The following is a 12,386-nucleotide window of genomic DNA, read 5'->3' as shown; positions in this document are numbered from 1 at the left end:
CCCCTAATGGCCGAGCTCCCTTCTTTCTATCATTGGACTTCCCCCCCCCCCCCTCTTTAGACCTATAATAGCCCAATACAGTTTGGGAAAACCTCCAATCATTCATTTGGGGGAAAAGACCTTTTGTTTGCCATTGCTTCTAGCTTCCTGGTACGTATATACTAATTTACAATTCTGCCTGCCTCAGATGAGTTGGTAAAAGTGTTTTTATTAGGGATGCATCGATATATATCCGCCCCCAAAACATATCGGCCAAAAATGGCACTTTTAGCAAAGTGCCGAAAGTGCAATTTTTTGCCAATATCGCAGGGCGCATCCCTGCTTTCTCTCCTCTCCGCTGGTCGCTGCTCTGTGTCCCAGCGGGGAGGAGAGAAACTGTCACAGGCAGCCGAGTGCTGCGGGAGGAGAGCGCTGTGAGTGGCCGGCGTCTCTCCTCCCCGCACCGCTCAGCCTCCTGTCACAGATCAGAGGAGAGCGGTGTGTGGGGGCGAAGACAGCCAGCACAGTCACAGGAGGCCGGCGGTGCAGGGGAGGAGTCAGCTGTCAGAGCTCTCCTTCCCGCACTGATCGCTCACCCTCCTGTGACAGCTGTCAGGATGGATCAGTGATCGCTGAGTGTTTGTAAATAATTGAGGACAGAGTATGTTTACTATATCCTCAATTATGAATGAATGGGAAGTGATCTACATCCCCTCCTGTTCATTCATGATTGTGGTTATAGTAAACACACTCTGTCCTCATGTTATGAATAAACAAGAACACTCGGTATAGAGGATTCCTGTTCTGGGGATGCAGAAAAAGAGATTGAGGACTTTGTGTCCTCAATCCCTTTTTTATATTTTAAAAGGGAAATATCAGGTGTCTGTTTAGACCCCTACTATTTCCCCAAAGCCCCTAAAAGTAAAAAAATAAAATATTTAATTAAAAAATAATATTAAAACAAAATGTAAAAGTTGATAAAAAATATATACAGATAAAATATTTTTAAAATTTGGAAAAAGTTAGAAAAAAAACATTTTCGGTTTTCGGGCCGACTTTTTTTTTTTTTCATTTCTGTTTCGTTTCGGTTTTGAAATTATCATTTCGGTGCACCTCCTAGTTTTTATTTTTGGTTATTTAAACAGGTTTACTTTTAAAATAATATTTATTATTGATACCAGAGCGCTTCTCTAAGAGAAAACTTTTGCAGAGCGAAGTCTTTGCTGCGCCAAAAAACCCAGCCTGTGTATTTCAAGCCATTGTGCTGCCATATCCACATTCTATCCCCACACATCTTGGGAAGGTTAAGATGAGGTTGTTGTCACAGATTTCTCAATCAGTAGATTGGTTGGCAATGAGTGAGTGGGTGGAAGCAGTGCTTGCCAAGGAGGAAGCTCTTCAGTAGGATGTTTGGCATAACAAGTGTTGGATGCCAACAAATACCTTTCACTCACATCCAACAGTTTCATCATTAGAGTGTTCTCAATAAAAACAAGCTGTTATTTAGTAATAGAAGCCTACACTGTTAATTCGGGGCAGTATATTTCCACTAATATGCTTCTCTTCTGAATGAATGCTGCAGCTTTTCTTTCCACTCGTGCAATGTAAAATGAATGCGACCATTTATATTAGAGTGGTTTGATGCCACCTCTGATGATTGAAGAGATTCCCCAGGAAAAAGATAGACCCTTTGCATCTTCTCATGAATTGGAACTTATTTACAGCTCTAAACCCATTATGTTCAGTTGCAAAGCCTTAGGCATTGGTCAGGCCTCTACCTTTTAAAATGAGCTGAGCTGTTAGGGGAAATGTTGCACGGATACCATATCAATTCTGAGTATCTATTGTATGGACTAGCACAACGCAATACGTGTACATTCAGAATCACTGGTTTCCAATAATTTGCTGCCATGTCAGCTGATTGACCTTATGTTGATATTACATGCTGTCTCCTAGCTCCTTAGTGTGTGTTAGACTGGCCATACACTAAATAAATTTTTTCATTCTGCCCGCGGAATAAAAGAAAAAAAATAGAGCCGATTCCTCCATCAACACTAACAGCGTGCTGATCGAGGAATCCCACTGTTTACATTGTGTTCTGACAAGGGGCGCCGGCCCCTGTCAGAATATCCGTCCAGAGCGGGCAGTTCATTGGCTGTCGGCTCTGATCGATCAAAGATTTTCTGATCGGCTCCTTCGATCAGCTGATCAAGGGATGTTGATCAAAAGGGTGGCAGACAGCAGCACACACTGTGCGCATTTCTGCCGCTTCCTCAAAAACCAGACGAAATTTGAGCAGTGTATGAGCACCTTAACAGTATAAGATAACAGAGTCCTCTGGTTAAGGAGACTGTAAACCGCTATGGGGCTCTACGATTAAGCTCCACTAGTGGGTAAAACATGTCTGTGGAAGTAGTGGGTTGGAATATCTGTGTCCATGCTGAAACGTTAACAATAAAGTTGTTTTTAGATGATTGAGAACAGAGTACGGCCTGGTATTGTATAGGCTACATGAGTATGGTCCAGGTTAATTGAACTGAATTGCAGTAGCGTTCAGAGCCTGAGGTCCATTTTCAGTGGAGGGCTTATTATTAAAAAGAAGACATTCATTTTATTGCTATGTTTATTTATGTTCTGTAGTTGTTACTAGCTTAATAGTTTCCATTGTTGTACATGTTCTTAAAACTTTGTCATCACTTTGGGGGGATGCTATGCCTTTGAATTGTGGATTGCCGGTAGTCATAAACAGAGACCAGTGCTAAACTCTTGCGGTATATCTAAACAGAGACCAATGCTCAACTTTTGCATTATATGTTCACTGAACTGATGAAGCTTCCATCTGATTGATTTTTTTTTAGGTTCGGCACGCAGTAACTACTGTTGTTGGAAATTGGCTTTTGGAGCTCAGAGACAGATATTCTTACTTTCACAAACTGATACCTCTCCTACTGAGCAGCTGCGGTGATGAGATTCCTGACATCAGGTAAGGTATCATTATGCTGCCTTGTACTTCAGTTGGCTTGATTGTAATGTTTATTATAGCCCACAGAGATGGCTTTTCCCGCCTATGTTATTTTGAAGGCCACTTTTGGAAAAAGCCTTTGAAACAAACCTTATGAAAGTAAGAGTACAATTGGAGCTGTCATATATAGCAGCCAATTGGTCTGCTTGTCATATTTGCTGCGAAGATGGCGGGGATAGGGATCTTAATGGTTTCTATGGGCAGCTGCTCCACTGAAGTTCAAGTTTTCTTTGCTCCCGTATACTAATCCAATCTCTCTAGGCCCAATAAACTATGATTGCAAAGTCTCGCACAGCACGTCTGATTGTGGGGCGCATTGCATTTTACATAAATTGTTGCAGTGCATATAGTTTATTAGGAGCAAAAACCATCCTCACCATAATCTTGACTGACTTCCATTGCCCCAAATATTGATGAACCTATTTGCTGAAAAAAACATTTTTGCAGATCGTCTGTCTGACTTTTGTGCAGCGTATGGCACTGTGCGAAATTAACATTTGGCACACTAGTTGCATCTTTGTCCCCATTCACACCTAGGCAACAGCGTTCTCTGACATATTGTCACACTTTTGTGCGCACGTCTGATGCACATACATTAGGTTGCACTTTTCAGCTGGCACATTGTGAGACATTACTGTAAACTAGAGGTCACCGAAATGAAAATGTAAAAACCGAAATGAAAAAAAATGTCAGGCCGAAACCGAAAATATGTTTTTATTCTTTTCAAATTTTTTTTCAAAACTTTTTCAAATTTTTTTAAATGTTTTTTTTTTCTATTTTATAAACGTTTTAATTTTTTATATTTTATTTTGTTTTACCCGCTCTCCATCTTGACAGCTGTCACAGGAGACTGGGCAGGGCGGTGCGGGAGGAGAGCTCAGCCTCCTGTGACAGCAATGACAGCTGTCTCCGCCCACACCGCCGCTCTCTATCCTGGATTGGCTGTGTTTAGGAGGCTGGGTGGTGCGGGAGGAGAGCTCAGCCTCCTGTGACAGCAATGGCTGTCTCCGCCCACACACCGCTCTCCCGATCTGTGACAGGAGGCTGAGCGGTGCGGGGAGGAGAGATGCCGTTCCCTCACAGTGCTCTCTTCCTGCAGCGCTGCGGAAAGGAGAGCTCTATTTGACAGCTGGCTCCTCCCCTGCACCGCCGGCCGGCCTCCTGTGACTGTGCTGGCTGTCTTCGCCCCCACACACCGTTCTCCTCTGATCTGCGACAGGAGGCTGAGCGGTGCGGGGAGGAGAGACGCCGGCCACTCACAGTGCTCTCCTCCCACCGCACTAGGCTGCCTGTGACAGTTTCTCCCCCCCCCCCCCCCCCCCGCTGAGACACAGAGCAGCGCCCAGCGGGGAGGAGTGAAGGAACAGACGCACCGCGATTTCGGCCAGAAAATGGCACTTTCAGAATTTTGCCAAAAGTGCCATTTTCGGCCGATATATCGGTGCATCCTTAATGTAAATGCACAAAACCGCTTGTGTTGCATGTTTCCATTAAAGTCTATGGGACCAAATGTGCTGTAAGCTGCCAAAAAGTAGCTCATGTACATTTTCCAGCCACAGGCTTTTTTCTCCTTGTGACAAAATGCTCAGGTGTGATCAGGGGCCATAGAAAGGAATGGGGAACCTTGACTTACTATTCAAACTCTTAAACTTCAATAAATCAATGTTCCATGTGTGTCATATATTTGGGGCATCATCAATGGTTTAGCTATGTTTATATGTTTACTGTTCTAGAGAAAGCTGGTCAGAAGAACAGCCTGACAGCCAGGGGCACCTATTAAGGTACAAATGGTGCACAAAATGAAAGGGCTTCTTGTCTATACACTTTGTCAGGTTCCACTCAAATATTGATGTAAAACTGTTATCAGACTTGCTAGGAGAGATACATTAGGATAATGGATGGGCTAAAATTCTTGTCTTTCCTGGAGAAAATGATACTTAAGAATATCTTGACGGTGTGTGAAGGGATAGGCTCTTAAAACGAATGGCAAACACACTCATCAACTCATAACCAGCTTTAAAGCAAGGTGCACATGGAAGGGCAATTATACAGTACAACAGCAAAAAGTTTCCCTCACCAGCCAGCATGCAACAAAAACCTGTCTAACCGCTAAGGTTAAAAACAGAGGTTTTAGATACACGTCTTCTGCAGAATATGTGGAAGCCGCACAGTCTCCTCAAGGCCCCTCTGTGTAGTGGAGTAGTAGTACAAGATACATTTTTCTCCTTTCTGTTGCTGTTTATTTCTCTATCTCGGTTAAATAGTTAACAAAGCATTATGTTACTATTTGAACATACTGTAGATCTATGTTACATAACAATGACAGGAAGTTTGATTTTGATAAACCCCTACAAAATGTGATTATATATTGGTCATATTAAAGAAAATCTCTAGCAAGAGAAATCCAGGACTGCCATTGCTAACCACCTTCTAAAAATGCTTGTTTGCCTGGCTGCCTCTAATTTCAGCACTTTGAAACACTGAGCTGGAACAAGTATGCTGATTAGAAGGTCTGCATAGTTTTACCAGGTTATAAAGTACTTAAAGTATTATTAAAGCCTCTGGGTTTTTGCATGTATCTATTGCTAGTAAGCAGCAGATATATGCAAAAACATTCAAATAAAATACAAAAAAGGTTCAAACTTCCTGTGTCTCCACCGCTTTCTCCCGTCCGAAGTTCTGAAGATTCTTGGCCAGCCGCAAAGGATCATGGGGTGGGCGCATGTGCAATAGAGATCTTCGGCCATGAGAAGAGGAGAGACACAGGGTAAGTCTGTGCACGGGCACAGACTCCATGGGACAGGAAGACACAGCAGTCAGGGCTGGATCAGAGATCGGTACCAGCGCTGGAGGAACTCCTGAAAACTTCAGGAAAGAAGAAGATGATGATCGGATCAAGAGGCATCATTTAAGGCAGTGGTGCCCATTAGGTAGATCGTGATCTACCAGTAGCTCTCAAAGCTGATGCTGGTAGATCACGAACGGTGTGAAGGTGGCCCCTTTATTCCATTTTGGTATATTTATGTCGCTGTGCACACATTACCTATTAGCCGGAGTCTGCTGAGCCAAGCTCCCTGACTCCTTTCTGGTGGTTGAAGTGCTATGTATTACATCAAAGAATATTACTTTACACAGCCTGTTGCACTACACTGTTTGCAAAATACAGCAAGGTGAGCCAGGAGAGAGCGGGGAGAGACAGACAGGAGAGAGAGCAAGGAGAGACAGCCAGGGGAGAGAGCAAGGAGAGGCAGCCAAGAGAGGCAGCCAGGAGAGAAAACGAAGAATGACAGCCAGGAGAGAGAGAGCGAGGAGAGACAGCCAGGGGAGAGAGAGCGAGGAAAGACAGCCAGGGGAGAGACAGCCAGGAGAGAGAGTGAGGGAGGTTTTTTTTTCATTGGTAGATCTCATGTAGCTCGTCATTTGAAAAGTAGATCTTAACACAAAAAATTGTGGGCACCCCTGATTTAAGGTAAGTCCTTACACCAGCATAGGGGGGGAGGATTTTTTTTTTTAATTTAATGCCACTTTAAGCTATTGGAATAGCATTTTCAGAAGAGGACAGCTTCCATATTGTCTCACTACAGGTTTTTTAATGTCTTTCTAAACTCAGTTGGAGTATAGGTGTCTTTTATATCTGCCTGACAGTTTTCAATACTTGACCCAAATAACCTTTTATGTTCCATTTTATTTGCTAATGTGAATCTCTGCTCATTTATTATCTCTAAATGCAGACAGATTGCTCTTGATTATTGGAAGAAAATTGGCTTGCAGTGGGAAAGGGAGAATGAAGAGGATCTGAAAGATAAGATGGACTTCAGTGATCCCCACCCTTCTTTCTATCCAGCAGGAGGTGAGCTATTCCTGAAAGTCAGTACATAGCTTTTACAAAATGCTCATGAGTTTATTGGGACTGAGACTTGTGAGGGCTTTTAATTTGATCCGACTTGATGGTTTGTACAATATTTTTGACCTTTGTATCAGTGAGTGAATGCTGTGCTAGTACAGAAAATCTTTTCAGTTTGCGGTCTTTAGTTTGAGTTGATTTCATTGCCCCTTCTTTCTGTTTCAGTGGAAAGACCTGGGCTGGGTTGTCGTGAGCTCATCTTTAGAAACCTGTCTAAAATTCTTCCAGCCGTCAGCCACGATATAACAGACTGGGTAGCAGGAAACCGAATTAAGGCCGCTCAGCTACTTGTAGTCTTGTTGTTGCATGCAGAAGATCACACCACTCAGCATATGGAGCTGGTTCTCAGTACTCTGTATCGATCGTGTCTGGATGAGGAGGAGAAAGTAGTGCACAATGTGAGTATTATTCGGTATGCTGCAGATGATTTACAGAATTGAAGCAAAGAAATAATGGGGCTTTTACCCAAAGCAAGCAGTCTTTTTAGCTTTCATTTTGTAAACTGCTTTAAATAAAGTAAAATAAAGTAAAATTAAATAAAATGGACAACTCATGCTTTTACTGTGGCTATGCAGTCCTTATCTCTTATATTGCAGCAGCTGCAAGGTATAGAAAGAGAATATTGCTTGGAGCCATGTCTACAATCTTCTGCATTTTACAATATTGCCTATGCAGATATTCCATGGTGTGAAACCTTTAGACCACTGTAGACCATCGAGTAGCCTAATTAATTTGCAGGATGTCATATACAATCTTTACTGCTGCACCTAAAACTAATCAGATCTACATTTTTTATTCTCATACTTCCAATTTTCAGTAAAGGTTTGAATCTTATTGGTTAGGATAGTCAGTTTGGTTAATAGGCTGTTCAAGCATCTACACTGCTCATGCTGCCTTATACCATTTTTACACAGTATTTTTGTACTTGTGGTAAGAGCAGAATGCTGTAGTGCTCAGTGTGGGACTGTTGGCTTTACGCTAAACTTTCCCTAACTAAACTCCAGCATTTAATCCCCCACTGCTGCCAGTGACCCAATTCCTGTCCTAGGGTGACATTTTCTTACTGAACTGTATCTATGGAGCTGCACCGTTGTACCCTAGGACAGGAAGTGTGGTGGTACTAAGGAACACTACTACCCCCCTCTTCTCCATAACAATGGCGGGATTTGTTCTGTAGTTTACAGAGGAGCACTGGGCAAGGATGATAATGCTGCTTGAGATAACATTACAGAGTGCTTAGGACTTAAAGGAGAACTATGAGGTGAGTGAAAATCACTCAGCCTCATAGTTCGAGCCGATGTGTGACAATTAAACAGTCACACGCCGGCTCAATAGATTGGTTGGGAAGTGAGCGAACACATACCGTCGCTTGCTCACTTCTTGATCAACTCCCTGCAGAGAGCCGTGACTCTCAGTCACCGCTCCATGCAGAGATCAGCCCCCCGCTCCGATCCTCCAGCACTGAGTGCAGGAACAGACGGGGGAGGGGGCGGGTACTGCTGACTCTGCCTCTAGATAGGCGGAACCAGCTGTCATTCATGCAGCTGGGTGGATCTTGACAGCATTGTTGGGATCTGTCCTGGCTGCGGCGGTCTCCTTATACTGCAAGCTGTAGCTTGCTATATACTGAGCTTTGGGTCACGGTCGGAAGGTTAGTATATGTGTATACTAACAAATTGAAGAAGTTAGTTATTTGGGTTTACATACACCCATTCACACTTAAGTGTTCCGTTGTGTTACGGCATGCCTTAACGTGCACTGCGTTCAGGCAGCCCATTTATTATGAATGGGCAGCCAATACACCACAACGGATGAAAAAACATACATGACCCTTTTTTTTTTTCTTTTCTTTTTTTTAGCAACACAGTGCACCACAACTCTTTGTATGTGTGTTGTGGTGTGTTGGGCCCTGCTGTACATTGCTTTGTGGTGCCATTCACAATGAGTGGCATGACATCGCACCTCATGTAGAGCAGAGGTGTTGACTTGGCTTGTGATAACGTGCGCTTTTTAGCGTGTGTTTCCAGAATGTATGAATAGACCCTCAACCTATACCCTTAACACTTAATTTACCCCAATACCAAACCTGTAGCCTAACACTTATCACATAACCTAGAACCAAATCCACTGGGTCCCCAGAGCCCTTGCCATAGTAGGTATGCACTGCATAATGGGCCCATGAGCAAGTAGGTATGCACTGCATAATGGGCCTGGAGTATACAATACACTGCTTGTGCGGCACCGGCAGTGTATACAAAGAAAACAAATGATAGCAGAGAGGTAAATCTTTTTTTTTTTTTTTTGGGCAGAACAGACTGCTATGAAATGCTTTCTTTTTCTTTTTTTAAAGGTTTTTAGTTCCGGTTTAGCCCCCTAAACACTAACCCTAAGGTAATTCAACCGTCATCAACCTGAAGCTGCCAAAAAAAGCTTTCTATGTAAAAAAAAAGACAAAAATGACCCCGCCTGTGCCCCTTGCGCTTATCTATTGAAGAGAAATCACCGGCTGAAGTGTCTTTAGAAACTGACACTTTCGAGAGTGTCAATAACCTTCTCGCAGTGACTACTACAGTCATTCAACCTCCTGGGAAATCTCTATAACCCTTAAATCATTGCCTTTTCAACAGAAAAATGAATGATCCATTCATTGTACCCGTACCAACCTATTGTACTGGGATTTGTCGAATGTGCTCATTGCATCTACCCGTCTATGTGTATAGTGATATCCTGCTCTATTAGTGAGTATGGAAGGTGGCGAGGGAGTTTTCTAATTCCGCCCATCTTAGCTGAGTTTAACTAGCGCAGGAACTTGTTTGGAAAACAAGGAAACAGTCGCAGGTTGAAATATTATCTGCAAGCAATAGGAAGCACTTCTAATATTGGCAGTTTTATTGATCAGCAGCACTGCAGGTCATGCGAGAATCAGTCACGGCTCTTTGGATATGCGGTATTTGATTTACTGTATTGCCAACCTGTATAAAGTTGTTTGTGCGATTTCCTGTGTACTTTTCTCCAGTTCCACACAATGAACTTCGGGGAAAATAATGGATCTCCTTCCTCCCTTGTTTGACAAATGATACATTTATAATGTCTTATGTTTGTTCCTGTGAAATATTATTTTAGCCATTTATTTATTGAAGCGATTGTAAATCTACTCCAGAAAGACACCAAATATCGTGTGCATTCTTCAGGCGTCTCTATATGCAAGGTGAAGACGGATGGTAGTGGGCATGGCGGGAGATCAGTTTTGGTGCTTTTATTCACAAGAAACAAAGAGTTTAATTTATTTTGAATCCCAGGTGTGGGATTCTCTTTTTCCAATGTGTCTTTTAGAGATAAGCTTTAACACGTTCTCATATGTGGAAGTCTTAATCATGACCAAGTGAGGCCGTATGTAGCAGGCTGTTCGTTCATGTACACTCTGATTCAAATCTATTTTTGTGTAATCATGTAGAGCAAGACTTTATTAGCTAGTGGTATATGTGCCCGGGGCTTACTTCTGACAATTACACAGGGTACAAATACAAAAGCAAATTCAGTTTATAGATTAAAAAGTCCAGAAAAAACTCTTTTTTTTTTGGATGAAATATGGAACGCTTATAACCCCAGGTCAGGTAAAGAAATGACCAGCACCCCTGAAACACTAGGAGGTGAATTTACCAAAAGTGGAGCAGACAAAATCTGGAGCAGTTGTCCATGACAACCAATTCGCTTCTCTCAACGAACGAGAGACAAGAGAAACAAACTGAAAAGATAAGCTGATTGGTAACCATGGGCGACTGCTCCTGATTCTGTCTGCTCCAGCTTTGATAATCCCCTTCTATGTATTAAAACAGAGGTGTTAGTAGCATAGATTTGCAAATCTATGTGGAAGCCATACTGCCGCCTCAAGGCCCCTCTGTATAGTGTGGTCCCTAGCTCTAATCTAAGTTAGATTAGAGTTTACGACCACACTATACAGAGGGGCCTTCAGGAGGCAGTATGGCTTCCACATGGATTTGTACGGTATCTTAAATGTTGGGTTTTTATTGTTATCCAGGGCTTTGATAGATTCCCTTACTGCCATTCTATGGTAGTGGCGCTTACACAAGACAGGATGGAAGGGAAAATATACAACAGAGATGCCTGTGACATCCCCTCCAGGTGCCTGATACATTTTCACTTTATTTCCAGTGTGTCTCTAGAACTTTAGCATCCGGGGCAACTTATGACGCAAATTCTGAGCAGAGCTTGGATGGTTGCCCTCTGATATGGCCTCACTCCCTATCCCTCCCTATTGACCACAAAATGTAAAAGGTCAATAGAGAGGGTTGGAGAAGGACAGGACAGCAGCTATGTGATCTTAAGGAAGAACTTCAGAAAAAAAAAAAACCCATACGGTGGGGCTACCCTTGCAGTGCAAGGGTTAACTGCTTTTTTTTGTCTAGGTTAAAAAAAAAATGTTATACTCACCTAAACCCTGGTGCCAGCTTGTTCTTAGATCGGTCCTTCCAGCCTCTCTCGCCCTCCACTTCAGCAGCCTGTAAATCATCACGTTCTATACACTGTGTATAGACGTGAGGATGCTAAGAAACATTCCAATGCTGCGAAGAAGAGGACAGGCTGAAGGGTACGCTGTGACAGCTGACTGGCTCAGAGCTTCGGGTGTGTATAACTTTTTGTTATTTTGAACCTAGACAACAAAAAAAAGCAGTTCACCTTTGCAGTGCATCGGCAGACCCACTGCAAGGGTCAAGAACAACATTTCCTGGTGTAATCTGTGTAATCATGAACTGCTACATTAGATTTGTGACAAGTTCACTTTAATGTAACAACACCTTTCTGATTGCGTAATAGAATTTCTAATTTATTCAGATAGTATTTACAGGGACCTTTGTAAAGGATGTATATTATTATATATACTTGTGTGTTGTTAATAATAATCATACTATTTTATTCTTGTATCTAGAGTATTAAAGCAGCGGAGTTAATTGGGACCTTTGTGAACCCCGAAGTGTTACTCAAGCTGATCTTGCCAGCGCTGCAGAGGTCTCCCCTAGCCTCACACCTAATGATTCTGGCAGCATTCATTAGAGGGAGTTCCAAAGAGGTGCTGAAACCCCATTTACATCGTATCGCTGATGCCATCTCCAAGACTGACATCTGCCAGGGCTCAGAAAAGGTAATGAAATCAACTGGAACACGCCAGTCTTTTAGCAATATGTTAGTGTGATGAGATTAATACAGATAAACTCCTCAATGAGTTTTAAAACCATTATTTAGAGGAGGCCTTTCTCCACTTGTGACCCCTTTTTGGCCAAGGAAATTTTTACGTGACCCCAGCATCGGACGGTGTCTCTCCCCTCTTTCCCCCCAGCATCGGTCGGTGTCTCCCCCCCTAGCGTCGGTCAGTGTCTCTCTCTTCTCTCCCCATACCCCCCCCTAGAATTACTGGTCGTACCACCCTGATGGCGGTCCTGGACAGGGATTCAGATCGCGAAT

The 12,386-nt window shown here is 42.9% G+C and overlaps 1 protein-coding gene across 1 annotated transcript in view; it reads left to right on the top strand.

Moving 5' to 3' along the window:
* DNAAF5 (dynein axonemal assembly factor 5) overlaps positions 1–12,386 on the top strand; it is a 51,933-nt gene that overhangs the window by 3,482 nt on the left and 36,065 nt on the right. The window contains exons 3-6 of the mRNA XM_018567908.1: positions 2,838–2,962; positions 6,733–6,851; positions 7,071–7,303; positions 11,854–12,066. Coding sequence (XP_018423410.1) covers positions 2,838–2,962; positions 6,733–6,851; positions 7,071–7,303; positions 11,854–12,066 — 690 coding nt within the window. The remainder of the gene's footprint in view (positions 1–2,837; positions 2,963–6,732; positions 6,852–7,070; positions 7,304–11,853; positions 12,067–12,386) is intronic.

This window comes from Nanorana parkeri, unplaced genomic scaffold (assembly GCF_000935625.1).
Source record: "Nanorana parkeri isolate BGI_ZX_2015 unplaced genomic scaffold, ASM93562v1 scaffold3, whole genome shotgun sequence".
NCBI lineage: Eukaryota > Metazoa > Chordata > Amphibia > Anura > Dicroglossidae > Nanorana > Nanorana parkeri.
This window is presented reverse-complemented; position numbering and strand designations above follow the sequence as displayed.